We start from the raw sequence: 21,620 nt of genomic DNA, 5'->3' as shown, positions 1-21,620 counted from the left end.
AGTGTTGAATACCTAGTTGCTATTTTCATAACGTAGGACTGTAAATCATTAAACTCACTAGAAATACTTCAGTGCATTGACCTGAAACACAGGCTTTAAATGCCTCTTCAGTTCTTTTTGTAACGTAACTCCAAACCTCACGTCTCCAAATTATACCTTACTTTTATAGGAATATGAAACATAAATGAAAACATTAAAAAAAGACATGAAAGTCTTTAATTCTTACTTGATCAGCAATGATATATTTAAGAAACAATTCTCCTTTTCAAAAGTTCCTTCATGGTTTTGACTGGCAAATACTTAAAAGTTTGGTTTTTTGAAGGAAGACAGAAGAAATGCTTGAAACAGTTTCTCACTTTATGAAACATTTATACAAAATATCAAAACTAAACTAATTCTCTGTAATTTTTTCAAAATTAATTCCCAAGATAAAAAAAAGCTAGGATGGCTCAAAAGGCAGCTATTACCTATATTTCTGACAAATGCAAACCAAAAATTAACAAGGTAACCTACCATCATGAACAAAAGCCACCCCTAACACTGCAACTTTGTTTGCAGCATTTTTAAAGGATTTTTATGTCACAGTTAGATGATCCAAACTTGATGCACAAATGGTAAAAGAGACCAGGAAATACAAATTTATTTCTGAAAAATTATGAAGTCCTCACAAGTTATCTCTAGAATAAACCATATTATATATAAACACTAAAAGTAACTATAAGATAGTAATTTATTTCTTTATGACAACTCCAAACACACACACATCCTTTTTTTTCTGAGCAACTGTTTTTTCAAATTTTTAAGAAATAGTTGGAGGTTGGGCTTAAAGGCCAGGTTTTGTCCCAAACACCTTGGTCAGCTGGAAGAAATTTGGTAAGACACTTAACATTTAGACTACCATTTCATAAATAGTTTATTTTACTTTTCAGTAACGGACATTAAATAAGAATAAAAAACATAAATAATGGGACCTTCTGCTTACATCTCTTCAACATATTCAATTCTCCCTCCCCTTCCACTGTAGTGGCAATTCTTTTCATTCCTCCTACACTGCCAAATTCTGTCCCACTACCAGAGTGACATCAAATCCATCTGTCCTCCTGTCCTTAAGAAAAGGGAGCAAGCTGGCTGGCACGGAGCAGAGGACAGCAGACCAGCAGCTGACCTGTGGCTCGACAGAAACAAATAGCTTCCCTAGCAAACAGAGCTACACAGATGCAGATTCTGGCACTGAAGAGATAATACTTTTCCCAGGGACCTTCAAGTGTTTCTGGGTGAGGGGAAAGGACAAGTGGCACAACAGATGTCTCTGAAGTTTGTACATGCCAACATCTGAATCAGGCAACATCATGCACCAGAACTGTAAAACAAACCACTTAAGTGAAGCTTCTTCTGATCTGCTATTTTTAAACATGAACTATTTTAGACAATGAACTGCTGATCTACAGGAACAAACAGCCATGAACTTCAACTGGCTTCTATATCAAAAATCAGTATTTTATAGACCCCCACAGGAAGATGTGAACACACAAACCATTTTTCCACTGTCACCATAGGGTAAGTTTACTGTCAGCAAAATCAGGACAAACAGCTAACTGAACTAACCTTTTCAACCTTCCTTCCATGATTAGCTCAGTCTCCCAGACAATGAAATCAAAGTGAAAAATCACCTAATAAACCTTTATTGCCAGCACAAAATTCAAGCTCCAGAAACCAAGCCATTTCTTTTTAATGTCTTCACCAGAAAATAAATATTCTGAAGACATGGGAACATTTCACTGTATAACTTCATTTGTTCCAAGTCAGTTTATCACTCCTTCAAGCAGCCTGAAAGGTGCAAATTGACTCTTCAAGTCATGAGTCTAATTATATCTGAAATTAATTATAGTAAATGTTTATTTAAATCATAGTTAACCACTTATCCAACTTATTTCACTAACCTAACAGATGCATCTGTCAGCAAGTACATTCGATGCAATTACTTCCTGATGCTACAGAAGTAGTGATCAATATAGAACATGTAATGCTTCAGTGACAATGACCAAAACAGCTGTAATACCTGGTTGTTTGCCCCACACCCAACTCTCAACGATCGATTTGGCCCTGTAAGTGGGCAGTGGAGTCTCTTCTTCATCTTTCTTTTCTTTGTCGTTTTGCTCTTCTTTCTTTGATGCAGTTTGGCATTCAGTGCTATCATCTAAAGGAAACAAAAAAAAAGACCAGTTCAGCTACTTTCCCTTTGAATTCAGGTCTAGATTAAACATGTAAAGGTGAAATACCCAGCCCACCAGCTTAAAGCATTCTAAGTCTATCATTAAGAGTACAGGGTGGGGGGAAGTAGTATTTTACCAAGTTAACTGTCACAGGTGCTTGGTCTCATCTTACATTTCGTAAGACAGTGACCTTAAAACCCAGAAATCCCCACTGGGATTTCTTCCCAAGGATAACTTCCTCGGAGTGATGAACATTTAATATCATACCATCATGTAAGACTTGCAAAGGATTTGCAACACAGTACTGCAAGGGATGCACTTTAAGTCAGATTTTGCTTCCAACTATCAGCATTTCTGTAGAATTTAATTGTTTCTGTATTCCATTTCGAACACAGGAGAAAAGATAGTAATTGCCTTAATTTCAAAATCACGGAGAGGTATATATTGGCATTTACACTAATTTTCTGCAGTAGTATTTCAACATCTGTAGTGTATCCAGCATCCTAGTAATTACTAGCAAGTAATGAGAATAATACCACCATTTTCTGCCCAAGCAATAAAACAGCATTTGCAATCCTTTTGAGACTACTTTCATAAAGACAGAACACAGACATTAGTCACTTATCTCTGTAATCAAAGGCTCCATGAAAGTCCAAATTTTCTAAACACAGTAGAACTAGAGAGCTGGACATCTGTCCTTATTCATACTGGGAATATGGATTTCCATATCCATACTCCAGTCAGTTCAATGCGTAAGATTGTCTTGCAATTAAGGGACATGTTGGCAACAGCTTTCCTCACCGCGACCTTCTTTTCAAACAACACCATGAAAATTACTCCAGTCCAGCATTTGAAACTTATCCCTGAAGAGTTTAGTTCCAGCCATTTTCAGCTGGCTCTTACAGCTGGTCAGTCCTCCATTCCAATCTGCCCATCTAGAACAAGGAGACTCCCTCCCTAAATGTCCCAGCCTCAATATGTCACATAAGCACTAGTATTTTGCTTGTTTTCCTATTTCACCCCAAACATCCCCAGAAAAATTGCATTTGTACCAGCATTATTTCAGAAGATAATAAGAGGTTTACAGCTGTAGTCAGACACAGAACATCTGACTGCAGCCTGTCTCACTCTGACAGAGACTTCAAAGGCTCAGAACATATAAAGTACACCTATCACAATGTACAGAAACATTCAACTATTCTTTCCATCTGGCCTGACAGAAAATTAATGCTTGATCTGGTTGTAACTGGATTTGTGATTACCTCTTTGTTTAAAATTTGTTAGGCTGTGGACAATAGCACATCCCAAATAAACCTTTTTTGGGGTGCCTTAATTACACACGTTTTAAATTAAAGCCGATGTTTCCTAACCTGTAACAGACACAAGTACTCAGGAGGTGGAAGAAGAAGATTGAAGAGCAGGTAAAAAGGCAGAGGAGACATAACTGCAGTACCCATGCTAGAGCTGAGATTGTGAGCTAAAGAGATAACTAAAGTCACTTGAGAATAAGACAATGCAGCTTGGATATCCCTCTTGTAAGTGGCAATCATAGAGGGTACAACCGTCTCCCTCAAACACCGAGAACAGCCTATGAGTCATCAGCATGATAACAATGTCCAAAATGTTATTCAATCCAGCTGCTTCTATTCAAAGGCATAAGCAAATAATACTAAAGGTACAGAATCCATTATACACTAAGGACACTGTTCAGCCCCAGTGGTTTGGAATATTTCCACAGTAACACCATAATCTCACTGTTTCACCACTCACCCACACAGCTAGAGACACACTTCACAAGGTCTGGGATTTTAGTTAGTGGGTAGAAGGGTGCTGTGCCAAGACACTATTTTGCAGGCAGCTGAGAGAGAACTTGCTACACTTTTTAACAGATCCTTGGCAAAGGATGACAACCAAGGGCTACAAACTTAGTCATTTTGTCCAACTCACTGCAAACACAGAAGGTCCAAATCCAGGTAGGAACTCAAGCTTTGTACTGTATGAAAACAACCTTGACATGTAAATCCACAGGAGAATTTTTTTGTCTGTATGAACAGGAAAGGAGAGCAATGAGAGAAAAAGTGCAAAGGAGCAGAGCTAAAAATCTCATTAAAAGACAATTCACTATACTTGCAAAAAAACACTTGCCCTTTAAGGGACAAAGTTGGTATCAGTCTAAACCAAAAGCAGCAACACAGACATCAGAATTATGGAAGCTCAGTCATACTTACGAAAGAGATTTTTAAACAGGGAGACCCCAAGCTATTTCAGATAGAGGGGCAGGAAGAATGAAATATTGAGCAAAGTCAGAACAGGCCAAAGTAACAAGTCATAAGACAGTTTTCAAAACAATGCACACAAACAGTGCAGTGTGACAACCCAATTCAACTTAACTTTTCTCAAAGTGAAGTGTGAATATTGTGGTGGGGGAAAACAACTGTGTAACATGTCCCTGAAAGAACTTTCTCTTAACTATGTTTTTGTTTAAGCTGAGGCAGGTAGGCATAGCTGGTCAAAACTGAGCAACTGAAGCAGCCATTCTCAACTAGAAATTAGCTCCCAGATTGGAGAGCAGTAGCTCACCATGTGTGCATTATCGTGCACAGCCATAGCCTAATCCAGCATAAACGGAGGATGAAAAGGAAGCACTAGAAGTGGAACTTACATTTCATAATCAATGAAGAAAAAAAGACAATACCACATGGTTGCCTCCACCACCTATGCAATATAGTCTTGTGCTGCTCTCAAATACCAATGAACTGGTATCATTAGGAATTTCTCAGCAGTGAGACAAAGCCTGCAACACTTTCTCCACAGATGTTGCCATTCACAAGGTAAAAAGTCACACAGTGTGCTTAGGCAAGGGCTGTATTTCACAACTACTCTAAATCAGCATTTGGTAGTCCCAGATTCAGAAGTATTTCAGCTGCAATACAAAATAGTGATTTATTTTCTGTCAAAGCATTTTCTCATACATGTATATATATATATGTGTGTGTACACATACATGTAAACTTCAACTGATAGTTAATTGTGAGGGAAGAACACATGCCTATCCATTTGCAAGCCATGTTTACACAGCCTTCCAGATACAGAAGATGACGCGAGACTGATCTCCTAGCACTAATCAGAAATAGTTTCTTTTCTTCCCTAGGATACTATTTTTTTAAAATGCATTCTTTAAATTATCTGCTGAATTTGCAACAGAGCATTTCACACTTATGAAGTCAAACTGTCCAACAGGGTGACTACAGGCTTCCCTCTGTCCTGCAGATAGAATATAATAATCCCCAGTTGAACATTGAATTCTGGAGCCAGTGGGTACAGCCCATAGCTGGGTCGGGGGAAGCAGAGGAGAGGGTGAGTAAAGTAACACTTCTCACTTTTAACAAGTTCGCTCTTACACAAATGAGGAGGCCAAAGGAGGAGCCAGCCTACATGCCTGCATACTACTACAGATACATTCATAGTCTGTACAGCAGCCACCATCACCAATTCTACCTGCTGTTATTCTTAACCATAAAGATTTCATTTCTGCCAGCCTCTCTGGAATTGCTCATGGCATTTAGACTTTATTTAATTTGCCTGCAGGTGCAACACTGAATGAGGTTTGTGGATTCAATGGCATCAGGCTGACAAAGGTCCAACTTTCAGTAAAGGGGGAATAGAAGAGGAAGCCACAGTGTTTACCAAAGGTAGGAAAGAGGTATGAGGCTGAGAATTTCATGGTTTTGTCCTGGAACTTAAAACAGCTAACTGAAACAGAAATTCCCACCTATAAAGTCTGAGGAATCAAAAAATAAATTAAAAACAACAACCCATAAAAAACACTTGTGTACTTGACTGGTATGTATTAAAAATTTACAGTAATGGTTCTCTAACTTCAAAATTTAGTAAGAATAATATTATTTAATACTTTTACTATTTTCAGTACTTAGCTTCCAGTATACTGAATATTAATCCAATCCAAATTTCCCAAGGGCAGCCTGATTATCCTTTAAGTACATGCCATGCTGCAAGTGCACCTGTATTTGGCCATCACTACTGTCACAGCTGTGTCCTCAGATGATATGTGGAAACATGCAAACACATTCTGTTTAACACATTTATCAAACATGTTTTTCTGAAAGTGCCATGAAGAAAAAACAAAGAGGTTATTCCTAACCAAATGTTCTTGCTAACAGGAGAGAAAAAGTACACTACTTGCATATTCTTCCTAGAGAGAAATGGAATGTTCTTTACTATCAATAGCGTGTCTATTGCCACTGCTAATATCCACTGAAAGAATGAAGTGCCTCTTCTGAGCTGTCCAGATAGAATCAGAGAGCGACAGCACTGGTGAAGGAAGAGTTACCATGGAGTCAAGTACAAACTCAAAACTTCTTAAAACAGACTGAATAAAAGGGACTACTTACAGTAGCTTCTCTTGTTTATCTCCAAATTAGTCAATTTAGTACCTAAGTCTGAATATTGAGATTAATATATTTTTTTTTATAAAACCACTGGGTTTTTCATAAATCTCATTACTTGTATGTACCTTTCCCACTCCTTGAATTACACTTGTAGATCATTTATGCAAAAAACTAAGTACAAACTAAAACAGACCAATACCTAGATCTCAATTTCATGAAACTCAATTTGAGCTGCAAGTTCAGAGGTGCAAATTGACCGTCACTTTTTCTGATTCCGTGATTCACTACTGCCTAACAGAATCAAATATACAACCTGATTGACACTGAACAAAAATAGCCTTGATTAGCTCTTTCTTCTTAAAGCTCAAGTCTAGTAAGCAAGACAGTTGCATTTCACAGTCCTGTAGGGCCCAGCACAGTGGCATTTATGAAGGCTAACTTCACCATAACAGAACTCACACATTGATGTTAAACATTAAATAAGAGTTTTTTCAGGCTCTTCAACTTCTAAATTACTGCAGCATTTAGAGTAGCAGATGCTTTAGAAGTACCTGTGTAGAAGAACACACACTCCCCAGTTGTGGAAAGGAGCAGGTGTGAATTGTGCTATGTGGTTCCCACACTTAACTCCTTTAGAAGCAAGGGCAAGGCAAAGATGGTGTTTTAATCTTTGTTGCTCACATCCAATTCTATCTTAACTGGAACTAAAATAAACTAAATTAATTTTCCTCAAGACTATTTTGCTCATGACAGTAACTGGTAAGTGATGTCCTTGGCTTTGTCTCAATCCCCAAGCTTTTCCTTTTTAAGTCCTATTGAGGAAAGGCAGCAAGTGAGGACCTGGAAGGGTGGGCAGCTGATTAAGGTCAACCCACCACAACACAGTACTGGAAGCAGTCGCAGTCTGCCTTCAACAACATCACCACCACCACCACCACCACTATGAATATAAGAAAGCTTTCAAAAGCCTCATTGAAGCTTGCATACTTCAAGGTAACTGTATAAAGTAAACTGGCAGAAATTCTGTATTTTTAAGTAACAGTATCCTACAGCCTTTAACACCTTATACCTTTTTGATCCTTTGAAGTCACACATACATACATACATACAGCATTTTTTAAAAAATGAAATCATTATTCAGAACAAATGTCTCAACTGTGGATGAACATATGAAGTCACAGAAGACTGACTTACGTAGCACTTCTGGGTTTTTTACTTTACACTGCTCTCTACATTTTGCATCAGAAGTGACAGACTGCAATTTCCTACTTGATTTTTCAATGATTCCCCTGAAATCTAAAACCTATTATACTGTGACACCTTTCTATAAGCTTTCTCAGAATTACTGAAAACACTACAGCACCATAACTAACAAAAGTATCGATTCAACTGCAGTTACTTAGCTATAAAGTTAGTAGAAGAATAGTTTTCTCTCAAAGACCAGCAGAGGTACAACTCTAAAAACAAGGTGTAAGTACCTGGCACAAAAAGACGAATTAATCAATTTCCCTGGTAAGGTAGTTATTTACTTTATTATAGTCTTATTATAGACGTTATCTTTTCACTACATGAAAGCAGTGTGTGTGGAACTGTTATACCACGGCCATCACAACACCTCTCTCATGAGTTTTCAGTGAACAGGAAAGCATTTTCCACAGTTCACTTAGGGGGTAATCCTTCCCTTCACTGCATCAAGTTTACAATGGTTTACATGGAACTAGCCAATCCAAAGAAAAAAATATTGCACTACCTTACCTCCACTCATTTCATGGGAAGCTATTGTAGTAGCCTTTCTGATAAGATTAGCTGTATTTTTGTCCAGTGTCAGCAATAATATTCAAAGGCCAGCAACAGAAGAAAGACAAGATTTTTAACTCTGAAAGAACTAGGAGCATAACTCTAGTCCTTACTACAGCACACAGCCACTCATAGCCTACAAAGCTTGTACTCTTGATAAAAATAACACAGAATTCACTCTCCTCTCATAAACTATTACAGCTTCTTTCCTGTAGGAATAACTTCCTCTAATCAAAAACACATTCCTCTCCCTCCTATTTTTAAAGAAGGCATACTATAGTTACAAAAAATTGTCTCTATAAGGAATTGAGCATAACTGATCTGAAATACCATTTCTATCCAACAGTACAGGTTCAGGAAGTAACAGATGCTGTAATAACACTTCACTAATACCAAAGGCAGTATTTCCACCCTTCTCATTTATTTAGGGGTCTTATAAATTACTGACAAAACTTATCTGACCATTTGGTAAATCCATTTCAGCCAGATTAAGAAACAAATCTTTTCTTTTTTGAACAGTTTAATTTTCTCTTCAATAAGGAGTCAAAAGAGTACCACAATATGAAGATGGAAAAAAGGCAAGAGCAGAATCACTCCATTCTGGCACAGCCCATCACAAAACAAAATCCACCTCCACCAAAATAATCTTTCTAAACAGATGTATTACTGGGCCGTTTGCAGAAGTTGCAATGTTTGAACTGCTCTCAAGTACACTGCAAGACACACACACACACAAACACACACAAGCATTACATTCTTAGTCAGATTGCGGACAGTTTTTTAGCTGACCTTTCAGTTACTTTATGAAGATTGTAAACAAAATTAGAAATAGCAGTATTGGCTTTATCCCATTCCTCAGTCCACTTCCTTTAAACAAAGGCTTCAGCTGTAAACACACCAAGCATACCAAACAAAAAGACACTGCCAAGCCTCTCTCATAACAACATGTCTAGTTATGAAGTTAAATTTCACAAGGTTGGAAGAGATTTAAGCCTTCATTTGAAGTACACTTTTAAGAAATCACTTTCAACCGTATTTCATTCAAAACACGAACACCTGGAAATCATATAGACAGGTGATGATAAACCAAAGTTCTGTGACAGTATGGAATTTGAAGTCCAATTTCATCACCAAAAGAAAGAATGAATAACTAAAAAAGATTTAAAATGCATACCTTTTCTTGGAGGTAGTTCACCACTTTGTATTAATTCTGTTCCAGGATATACAATCTCCCCATCTTTTACCATTTCGTTCCACAAGCCACAGAGTCCATCTCGTGTAAAAGCGAGCTGTTAAAATTAATACATTATATACAGTTACACAAAACAATTTTCTCTCAAGGCAACTCAAGCTAACATTTAAAACACATCTGATTTTATATTTTGTCCCAGAAGAAAGAAAACACATGTATCACCTCACCAGAATATTTGGGGGGTATGTGTACAATAGGGATTTAAATGATTTCCAGGATCTCTGATTCTATAGCTATGCTATTTTCAGATTAAAAGTGTGTGAAACAGTAACTTTTAGATAGGCTCAAATACAACAAAATGAACTCTCTTTTGGTGACAAATTCTCATCAGAAGTGTGGATCTGGTCACTCAGAACTATCCACACATCCAATAGCAAAGGGCATGACAGGGGCAAAGGCATGGGGTCTCATTTTTCCCTTCAGGAAAAGTTATGCAAACGAAGTCAAGCTGCATAAAGTCACAAAACATAGAAGTATAAAGTCAATAGTCCCATCACCAAACCAGCAACTGAAGAGCTGTGTATCTTAACCAGAACATATGATGACATCAAGGCACACATTCATAAATTAATTTAACCAGTTCAAACTGGTCCTCCTGTGCAAGGCATCTCTCACAGCCCCTCCTTCTTCCCTCCAACTGCTACAATGCCTCCTCTCAGATGCAGAACCAGATTATGGAACTGATCAAGACTAAAACCAGCTGCACATGGCGGAAGAGCAAAGGGCTGCCTCAGCCCAGGTCAGTTCCCAATACACTCTGTAGGACAAATACTAGCAACAGAATAAACAGCAAGACTCTGGTAGCTGGAACCATTCACAAAAGCACTGGCTGAAACACAAGTCCCCTAATGATGTAGGAATTCGGATCTCCCTTGGAGACTCCTAACGACCAGGATAACTTCTCTTCTATAGATGTTGTTCTCTGCTTCATAAAATGCTGCAAAACAGGCATCAACATCCCTAGGGAATTCCAGGCTATAACTTGTAACAGTAATGGAGGAGAGCAATACATGAGAGTGAAAAACAGAATACTTTTTGCATACCAAAGTCGTGAGTGAATACATTAAACAAAAAAAAACTGCTGAAGGCTGATTCAGAAGCATCTTTGTGTTATGTAACTACTATTCAAATCCAAAGCTGAGAAGTAATACAAAGATACTGCTTACACAACTGCTGTAAAATATTTACCATCATACACAGAACTCCACTTATCTTTAAGAAATAGCTAAAAATAAAATCTATTTTATCGATTGTAAAAATTACAAGTTTTAAGAGACACAATCACCAGCAGGGAAGACATTTGCTGATCCAGCTTATCTCAGTTAACATGAAGAATTAAAGTCAAGTTGCATGCCTTCACACCGCTGTAACACACTAAATGACCACAGTAGTTTCTTGACTTCATATTGCGTACTTAGAAACTCACTGAAACACATATTGATGATTTAGTAGTTTTTCTTTCAGCATAAAATTAAGCTGACACATTGTACATATCTGTCACTTACTATGTCCTGATCTCAGAGACACAGGAGGGGAAAAAATGATGCAGTGTGAGCTAGACATTATTCAGCTTATGTGTGATTAATCAATTGTGCAGCACCAGAATTATAGTGACCGTGCTTTACTGAAAGGTACAGTCCCTGTTCTTCAGGGTTTGACAGTACAAAGAGCTCCTGCAAAGATCTGTGTTTTGCTAAAAGCTTCACATTTGGCTTAATTTTAAAAAATTGAAATGACCTTATAGATTATTTCAACAATGAAAAATCATTCACCACTAGCTGATTTTCTTGCATTGTTCTCAGTCCATAAATATTTCAACAATATATGGGTTTTCCTTCTTCAGATGCAGTCATATACTTTAGTGGAGTACCTAGGGAATTCATTTATCATAATTTTTCTTGTGAAAATAGCAAAGCACAACTGTTACATTAATTTTGGCTCAAATGTGATAGATTTTTTAAAAAATAAACTTTGCCTGTTAAATGCTAACCTATGCTAAAATACAAGCTTGAAAAACAGCAAGTGAGGCAACTCTCCAGATGGGTTGCATAATAAGCTACAGTTTTCAAAAACTAAAGCTCTTTCTCTAATAAATTGTCTTTTCCCACATTTTCTTTTATATTCAGATCACCTTGGTATGGAAATGATTCTCACAGCTTATGATCTAAAGGCCTACAGGCTTTGAATTCAAGGCTCCTCATAATGCAGCAGTGTTTTATTTCAGAAAACTTACTACTTTTGAAAGCATTCCTGCAAAGTAGATCAAGAATTGTTTTCTCCACTCTAATCCTTTCACATGGCACAAAGTTCACTCAGTTCTTTCACACAACTGAAAACTGAAAAAGTAAACAAAATTTCTTCTGCCTTGGGTTTGGTGTTCAAATTCTTATCAAAGTATTTTTCTTGGTATGTTGCATAAAGATAGAGGAACCACCAAGATTACAGTTCACAGAGAGTTCCACCTCCTTCTCCAAATACCTCATGTGGAAGCTTACCCCATAAGCAGCCTTCAGATAAATAATTTTGCCTTTACTCAGGTTGTAGTTAACATTTTGTCAGCAGTATGTGTGTTGGGGGAAGGGAAAAAGGAGAAATGCTTGAAAGTAAAGGGAACACTGGACTTATTTTGCAGCAATAATCAAAGGAACCAACTGAAAGGATAACTAAGAAACAGTACTTACAACCAATTTATCTGTCATAACTGAAGACAGCTTAATAATCTACTCCAGATTCAGCAAACAGACGCTATATGCTATATAAGATAGCCAAAAATGAAAGAAAAGTCTGAGTTCTAAAGTGATAAATTATTTAAGCAATTTTATTTTCATGATCTTAAAATTACATAATCATAACATTTACCATTCTCTTGAGAGAAATATGTCACTTAACCTACAGAAATGGGGAGGCTAGAGGCTCATGCTGGCATCCAGAGGGACCTCAATAAGCTGGAGAAATGGGCTGAGAAGAAGCTCATGAAGCTGAACAAGTGTGAAGTCCTGTACCTGGGGAGGAACAGCCCCCAGTACAGGCTGGAGGTAACCCAGGTGGAAAATGGCTTTGCAGAACAGACCCCAAGGGTCCTGGTGGGGACCAAGCTGAACATGAGCTACCAATGTGCTCTTGCCACAGAGAAGGTTAACGGGTGTCCTGGGCTGCATTAGGAAGAGTGTTACCAGCAGATTTGGGGAGGTGATCAATCCCCTCTACTCAGCACTGGTCAGGCCAAACCTGGAGTGCTGGATCCAGTGCTGGGCTCTTCAGTGTGAGAAAACATGGACATACAGAAGGGGGTCCAGCAAAAGGCCACAAAGATGATTAAAGGACTGGAACGTCTTTCTCATGAGAAAAGGCAGAGACAGCTGAGACTATTTAGCCTTGAGAAGTCTCGTGGGGAAAAAAACTCATCAACGCATACAAATATCTGAAGGGAAGATGTAAACAAGAGGGAGCTAGGCTTTGCTCAGTGGCACCCAGTGACAAGGACCACTGGGAGCAGGCATAAGCTGAAATACAGCAGGTTCCCTCTGACCACCAGGAAACACTTTTACATTGTGAGGGTGACCAAGCACTGGCACAGAGGGCCAAGGGAGGTTGTTTTAGTATTTTGGAGATATTTAAAAGACATCAGGACCTGGTCCTGGGCAATGGGCTCTAGGTGGCCCTGCTTGAGCAGGGGAGTTAGACAAGGTGACCTACTGAAGTTCCTTCCAACCTCAACCATTTGTGATCCTGTGAAACTAGCAGTTGAAGATAGCAGTAAGTCAAATGTACAGTAGAAAACTCTAACATCTGCTTTGACTACGTAATCCTGCTTTTCTTTCTTTCTACAGTATTTTATGACTATCTTACCCAGAACAAGTATATATTACTTTCTCTTTTTGCTCCCATCGATACCTCTTGCATTCAGTAATTTGTAAGGAGTCTATCAATACATCCAAGTGGTCAGAGAGAGCTAGAACTTTGTTCAGAACAAATTTAGAAAATATCTCTCTGTCTTCTATGTTGAAAAAAAAAAAAGGCACTTCTTTCTTCCACTAAATTCTTTAAATAAAGTTCACAAGGTAATCAGTGGTCTTCACTGTTTCTGACATACTGGAGTTGCAAGCACAAGAGCAGCTATATGTGTTTTGTAAAGTCTAACATTCTCTCACTAGATTGCTTGATTTAGTTGGGCATCTTTCCCTCTAATACCTTAGTAACTTCATTTGTGAATGTTTAAAGGGATGAACCTGACAAAGTTCAGTAAGCCAACAAATTAAAAATAATTAAGTTTCACTGAACTTTTGCAACTGGCAACAGTACCAGAGATGTACTCTGGCAATCTCCCTCTTAAGTCCCTGCTTGCCCTACCACCTACACACTGGACAAGAGCAGTTCCATGCTCCACTACTACTATCCATTGCCTTCCAACTTTAGCCCGTGTCCCTAATCCTCCTACTCATTCTCCATGCTCAAAATCTCCCTCATCCTTCCCTTGGCATCTCGTGACCTCCTCTCAATCCCCATCTCCTATGCACCTCACTTTCAAAAACCCCAAGCCTCTTCCACCATTTGTTGCAATTTCTCATCCCCAGAGCTTGTCTTGATTTCTGCACTTGAAAGCCAGGTACCTCACCAAATCCATACTTCCACACAGACCTAAGGCTCAGCCCTACTTAGTCATCCCAAACCAAAAAAGCAAGGTCGTAAGTAGATTTTAAAGTGAATTTCTACTGTAAACTGGGCAGTCCCTGCTCTAATATTTTGTTAATCTCATCTCTGCAGTCAAATTGTAATTTATTCTGTCCAGTACAACATTTGCTTAAGTCCAAGGGTTATCTAGTTTGGCTCCTGGCATATGCTGCTGCCATTCTCCAACAGGGTGGGCAGTGAAACTCCTGTCTATCCCCATCAACTCTAGACAATAAGACACTGGCATTCCCATTTCCTTACATTTCAAGAAAATTAAATCTTGCAACCATAACTGGATAAGCTCTTGAGAATTCTCAAAGCACCACTACAGTTTTGCCTTTAGTAATTATTTCAAGAATAATCAGCAGCTCTGATTTTGTTCTTAAAGTCAACAGTTTAAGTCAGAAAAAGCTTACTCCGTGTGATACAGCAGATCACATTCTTGACATGGTTTAATAAACTTCCCTGCAGAAAGCACAGAAGCCTTCTTAAAAGTTAACTTGAACTCAAGAAAAATGAAGCCAGGAAAAGAAAATTACACAAAAGGATGAGGATCGGTTCAGGTAGGATTCTTGATTATATAATTGCACTGGAAATTTAAGAAAGTGACTTCATAATCACTGAACATTTAAAATATAAGCTACTTAAATAACCTTCACCTCAGAATTGCCAGTGGGGGCGGAGGGAGAATCTGTTCTTCTATTCAGGTACTTCTAGATTAGCCATTGGCTGTATTTTAAAGACTACATTAAAAAACATTTCTCTTTAGAAATACAATAGAATTAAAAACTTTTTCAGCCCAGTAATAGCAAAGAAAATCACAGAACAGTAAGTCCTTTCCCAAGTCTCTCTTTTGTTTTTGCTTTTTTGAATCCATTCAACTTGTGCTTCCTTTCTCATTGTTGTCTTTGTCAGTATTTTGTCCTAGCTTCCTTCCTCCCCTGCTGAATGAAGCATGCCCTGAAACCACAGCTGCTTATCACACCTATGCAAAGCACAGTGAAACATCATTAGATCTAAACATACTGCTCAAAAGCTCTGACAGCAAAGACAGAAAAGTTCAGCAGCCCCACATTTCTTCAGTGAATCTGAGGTTAAACTAGAAACATCCCCATAGTAACAGCCTGCTGGTCTTCCATTTGTTGGAGAAGTTTATTAACAGTTCTCAGTCATACACAAATAAAAACTATGCAATTCCCTCAAACCTAGAAATTATTTAACTTTCTCCATCTGAAGAATAGTAGTTCTGTCTGAGCCCAAATATTTGCACACACATTAAATTTAATTTCTCTAACCTATCACTCCCCATACAGCATTCAACCCTCCCTCTGGAAATCACTTATGTTGAAGAGACAGCATTACTTCATTTTTTAAATAATTTTAAAAAATCTCTACTGCAAACTTCAATTCCTTTGAAAACACGGGACTTCTGATTTGCAGTTTACTATAAGAACTTCCAAATAAGCATTTCATTTTCTGATCAGAAAACCAAAACAACTAAGAAAATTAAAAAGACAGCAATAAAACAAAGAAAGCAGCTTTCACTAACTTCTTTCTCTTAGTAGTCAAGATATTACACCATCTTCTTACAAGCAAAGACATTGATCTAAATGTACAAAGAGTAGGATTTTCATAAAAATCAAAATGCTGAATGTAATTTTGAAGGCAGAGTAAGAAGATTTCAAACCAATGCAACTCTTAAAGGTGAATTTTTCATCTTAAAAAAGTTCACTTTCATTATGGTAAAAGATGATGACAGAAATAGTATGCCAATGAAAATTGATGAAAATGCATCATATTCCACTTGTAGACAGCTCTTGCCACCTTCACTGTTGCCTAAAGTTTTTCTCCACACTACAGGAAAATGAAAGTTTTTCCCTCTAACTTCTGCTAGTAAGCACAATAGTTCTCCACAGGATCCAGAATAAGCAGCCTAATTAAACACCATTTGAACACACATGCATCCCCTCAGCTCACAGCAATTCTAGTTTTCAGTTATTCATCCATCACTAATTAAAGGTCTCTGCATAAGATTCTAAATTAGTACAGTACATCTATTTAATCAGAATTATTTTAAGCACAGTTTGATTCTACAAACGGGGTGTCTAGGTTTAAATAAACAACTTTAACCTCCTCTCTTTAAAATAAAAGGATGTCTTCCTTAGAAACAGTCATTAAAACAAACTCTCCCATTACACACAGATCTTGCTATAAATGTGATGGTTTCTACTAGAAATAGTCACAATTAGGTAGATGTTTTTAAAATGTATTAATTCAAATCTAAATAAATAAATAAATAAATCAGAAATTGAAATTATATGCTAACTTTTCTAGTGACTATGTCAAACATAACTCATGGAAAAGGGGCCTGTAGTAAAATCCACCTGTATTATAACGTCATAGGATTATTTTATTAAGAGTGATGTTATACACACATATATTGATACACGTCATTGGAGACTGTATTACATATTGTACTAATGATGTTATCTTATATTCAGCTGAACTATCCTAATTTTTCAGCTGCAGTAACAGTTTGTGTTTTTTTCAGACAATACGGAATATCTTATTTTGCTAAACCAGGAAATTTAGAATTTCGAGTAAAACAATTGTTTCTAAGCACTTAAATATTATAGTAGTAGCTGTAAATCATACAATCACAGGTCAAAAATCATGAAGTTAATAAAACGACACAGTAATAGTCATGGGATGCACTTGGGTCTTTGTAGAGCATTTTGGCTTCCTATATTAGTATTGTTTAGATTCAGGTAAATTAATATAAGCAAAAAGCGTATTGTCAAGATACACTTCTAACATTTCACATCACTTCAGTAAGTCCTGCAGGCCAGAGGCTCACTGCTACTGAAAGAGGGCTTGTGCCTTTGATATTCTCTTAAGAACACTAATAACATGCTACATCACACCGCCTTTGTCTCTTAGCGGTAACATCCCAAAACTGAGTAAGAACATTTAAATTTGGCCCCGGACACCAGCTGCAACAGTGACGCACACAGGTGATTAAAACAATCCATGCTACAATCCACATGTCATTCTTTCCTTATTATATTAATACCACTATATTATAGACTTATTAATGCATATAGTACTAGAATACAGTATATTACATTGTTAATGCAACAGCATCTTCAACTAAAGCAAAAAGGAATACAACGATTTTCAGAGACATTGCACTGGCTTAATCCACAATAACTGCCAGTCAAGTCTAAAGAACAAACTGCCCAGCAGCAGTGACAAAGAAAAAAGGTAAGTCAGACTTTGGAGACTAGTAGGTCACCAAATGAAACATTTTACTTCCAGTTCTAGGTATACACCCCAAATTTTGCTACAGCAAAGGTTAGTTTTAAAGACTTTGTATGTTTCCTAAGGTAAGAATTCCCCAGTATAATTCTGTTTATCCAAGAACTTTCACCTACTCATTCTTGGACTGATTTAAAAAAGCTGCAAACTGAAGAGTTTCAGGGTCCCATTCCAAACAATAACTTGTAGTCATTTAGTGTGTCTTCAAACGTCTCATCTGTGTTCATCTTTTCAACTGCTGTTGACAGTCTCTTGAACACTAATAAGGTCTTTCTATGGTTGAGATGGTAAAAACATGCGTGGTAGGAGATGCATATTCAGTACACATTGAACTCAAAGGATTAAGAGACAGAATTTATACCTATTAAAAAAAAATTCCCATGCAGCTAGGTCATGCTAAGTCAACCAGTAGCTAAAATAGTCAATCATGTAATAGAAAAATTCTTCAGAGCCCAAAACCCCTTTACTTGACAGAAGACATCTGCCATTTAATACACTAAAAAGATGTAATTCAAGGTTCACATGTAGATTTTTCAAAATACCAAATACATACTAAGAGTTCGGTGATAAGGACCCATGTAATATCAAAAAACAGTTAATCTAGTAAGAAAATTATATTATACCCAGGCAGCCTGGGTAGTCTTCAGATTCCAGAGAAGTGATGTATGTGTCCAGCAGATGACAAACAATTACTGTTACTTCATTAATCTCATTATTTTGATTACAGCTTGATTAGAAGAAAACAAAGGGAGTACCCTGACAATTAGAGTCTAACTTGTAATTACTCACAAAGAACTCTTATAAGTAAGAGCATCTATTCATAGAACTATGTTACAAATTAAGACTTTTATTATTAAAAGGCATTAACTAGTCTCATTAAAGACAAATATTTTATTGCATTTATACACATAACTGAAAATAACCATTAGAAGTTTGAATGACAACTGAAAAAGTTTACATGACAAAGAGATGTAGAAAAGAGATACTATGAATAAGAGAAAAAAATCTGACAAATCACATGAATAGTCACATTTTTCAACCCATATAATACAGAAAGAAAACAGGCAGCACACAGTCAGCAGCTGTTACGAACAAAGGTTGTCACTTTTTCAGCTAAAATTTTACTGTATTCAACAATCATTGAAGCAATATATTTGTAATCTAGAAGCTACTCCCTTGGAAACAAAAAGTATTTCGGTATTTCTTAATAAGCTTATCTCCAAAACATTTTTACTGTGTTTATTAACCACATTAGACAAAACACCTGAGTTTTTTATCAAAACTTCTACTTTGGTAAGAACAGAAGATGAAAATAGAACTAATCTATCCAAATCAAGAGCAAGCACCATCATTTTATAGCATTTACACACAAGACCTACTAAATAATGTAACCTCTTAGGCTATATCTGTCACTTCTGATCCCAATTTAGCTTGTTTGATGTAAAATACTGGAGAAAGGCTGCTTTCAAATCACAACTGCATGGGGAAAAATCCTTGTCTAACCACATGAACAGCTCAACTCAACCATTCAGACTATCAGCACGTATCTGGGATAAAGTCCAGAATTTATTCCGAGATAAAGACAGAATTTTTGAGAAATTTTCAGTAGCATTATTATTAACTGTAACAAAGGAATAACACTGGCTGGCCCATCCCAACAAGAATTTCAGAGTTTTGAGCGGGAAAACATGCACAGTTATTCAGGGTAAGGGATCTATATGCAACATCTGGGGAAAGGAAAATGAGGAGGCAAGGACTTCATCTAGTTACTTATTTCATCTAAAACAAATATAACTGGTCCAAACTACTCTATTTCTCCGTATTTTCCACTTGTCAAACCTGAATTGGGAAAACATGATGGTATTCTCCTCCCTTATGCAAGTTGCATGATACAATGAACAGATCATATTCTAAGACAAAAGAAAACTTTCACCAAACACTGGCACATTTCAACAAAGACCACTTCCATTTCAGCCATGTATCTATGACAAAAAATTAACTCCCTTCAAAAAGCAGCAAATTCAAAAGGATGCCTCTACCCGTTATATAAACAGAGCTACAGTAAAAGCTAATTTGAATTCTTGAAAACGTAAATTAGATTTCCATCACCTTTCACTTCAATTCTTCCATGCATTAAACCTCACTGGCTCATATGGAGGCAAGACATTTAGCAACAGCCTAAATGAAGAATTTATAGTTATAGCAGAAATGCCACAAACTCAACTAAGGGCTTTGACACTGTGCAAAGATAACATACACACACAGCCCAGTTTGTTTCAAAGTAAAGGGACTGAACTGACAATGCAGATCTATTTGCAGCTCAAAATAAGTTAATGTTTCTTCCAAACCAGTTTTAAATCTGCATAATCAGAAAAACCCGTACACTATCTCAAGAGCAATGTTGCAGTCTTCTATTCATCAGCTTTTCAGACAAAAAGCATCCTTGATCTGCACCTGAAAGGTCACGATGCAATACGACCATCAAACTCCTTACCTGCAAGTCTGTCTTCAACCATTTGGAGTCAAATCTTGCTTGAGCAGACAGACAAAAAGAATCAGAAGACATGTTTCCTTCTTCAGCCTTCTCTCCAGGCTGGCTGAGCAGCCCAACCTGTCACAGAATGGGGAGGGGGGGGAAGGGGGGGACCAATCTAGTACATGAAGTAAACCACACAAGGTTATTTTTGTCCAGACTAGGATGGCTTCCACTTGATCTTTAAAAATGTATCATGAAGAAGGACCTCCCTCGCTTACATCCTCCGAATTTGCACGGGAGAGGAACACGCATTAACACTATCTGAACCCAGAAAAAAAGCCTCTACTTCCCTTCCCTATCACACCCGTGGGAAGGAAGCCTCCCTTCTGCTGCACTGAGCCACACCAGAGGCCTTAACGCTGCCCCTCAGCCCCGTAAGTGGTGCATGAAATAAATAATTGATCGCAGATTACGCAAGCCGCAGGCCAACATAAAGCGATTATCAGGGTCACCCGCACCCCCTCCTCCCCGCCGGCAGCCCAGGCCCGGGGGCTGCCCCTCTCCCGGGAGCATCCCATCCCATCCCATCCCATCCCACCCCCTGCGCTCACGTCCCACTGTCACCGCCCCTGACGGCGCCAGCCGCGGCTTTCACCCACCTCGGCCAGCCCGGGGAGGGGGTGGCGGGGCGGGGGTCGCAGGGACCTCAGGCGGGAGGAGCGGGGAAAGCCCCGCCCGGGCAGGGGTCGCCGCACAGGGCGCGGGGGCCGCTCCTCCCCTTCCCTCCCCTGCCGGGATGCGGAGCGGAGGCCGCTCTGCCCGCGCCGCCCGCCCACCGCTCTGCGGGGCGGGGGCACTGCCGCCCTCTCCTCTCCTCCCCGCTCCCCGCCGAACCCGACCGAGCTGTCGGCACCGCCACACTCACCGGGCAGCTGCGGCGGCGGCAGCTCCTCGCCTCGCTGCACCGCCGCCCGCTCGGCCCCGGGTAATCCTCGCCCCTCCTTCCCTCGCCCGCCCGCCCCCCACCCCTCCGCCGGCGGAGCCGCTCGGCCGGTCCCTCCCTCTCTCTCTCCTTCGCTACTGAAGACGGGCTAAGCTCGGCTCCCGGTACGCCCGCGGAGCGCTCTGCCAATCGGGAGAGCGGCGGGAGGCGGGACATCCTGTCCCGCAGCGGGGAGGGGAGCGGAGCGGGGAGAGGGCGGGCGGAGCCAGGCCGGTGATAACGGAGACCAAAACCTCCTTATAGCTGGGATACTATTAGAGATTAAACAAACAAACAAACAAACAAAAGAAAAAAGAGGTTCTGGGTTACCTAAGTAATTGAGGGGCCATTTGCAAACTGTACTGTTGACTGTTGATTTCTGAAAGTAAGGAGATTTTAAGTGTTTCAGAGGAGTAAGGTCATTAACAAGGAGAAGCTCGGAGGCAAACAGAATGATAGAATCACAGAATGGGTGAGGTTGGGAGAGACCACAGTGTGGCAT

General features: G+C 38.8%; 1 protein-coding gene across 3 annotated transcripts in view; it reads right to left on the bottom strand.

Annotated features, from left to right (window-relative positions):
* Positions 1-21,154, bottom strand: part of HERC2 (HECT and RLD domain containing E3 ubiquitin protein ligase 2) — a 105,722-nt gene extending 84,568 nt beyond the window's left edge. Inside the window, exons 1-4 of one of the 3 annotated variants that reach the window (XM_050331532.1) lie at positions 21,062-21,154; positions 20,155-20,271; positions 9,594-9,708; positions 2,060-2,197 (exon numbers count right to left, since the gene is read on the bottom strand). In XM_050331532.1, coding sequence (XP_050187489.1) covers positions 2,060-2,197; positions 9,594-9,708; positions 20,155-20,226 — 325 coding nt within the window. In that variant the 5' untranslated portion in view covers positions 20,227-20,271; positions 21,062-21,154. Of the gene's footprint in view, positions 1-2,059; positions 2,198-9,593; positions 9,709-20,154; positions 20,272-20,795; positions 20,814-21,061 lie in introns of those variants that run through there. The other 2 variants (XM_050331535.1, XM_050331534.1) reach the window with 2 other exon arrangements.
* Between the last annotated feature and the right edge of the window lie 466 nt (positions 21,155-21,620).

This window comes from Myiozetetes cayanensis, unplaced genomic scaffold, assembly GCF_022539395.1.
Source record: "Myiozetetes cayanensis isolate MyiCay16 unplaced genomic scaffold, myiCay2020 scf5-8, whole genome shotgun sequence".
NCBI lineage: Eukaryota > Metazoa > Chordata > Aves > Passeriformes > Tyrannidae > Myiozetetes > Myiozetetes cayanensis.
This window is presented reverse-complemented; position numbering and strand designations above follow the sequence as displayed.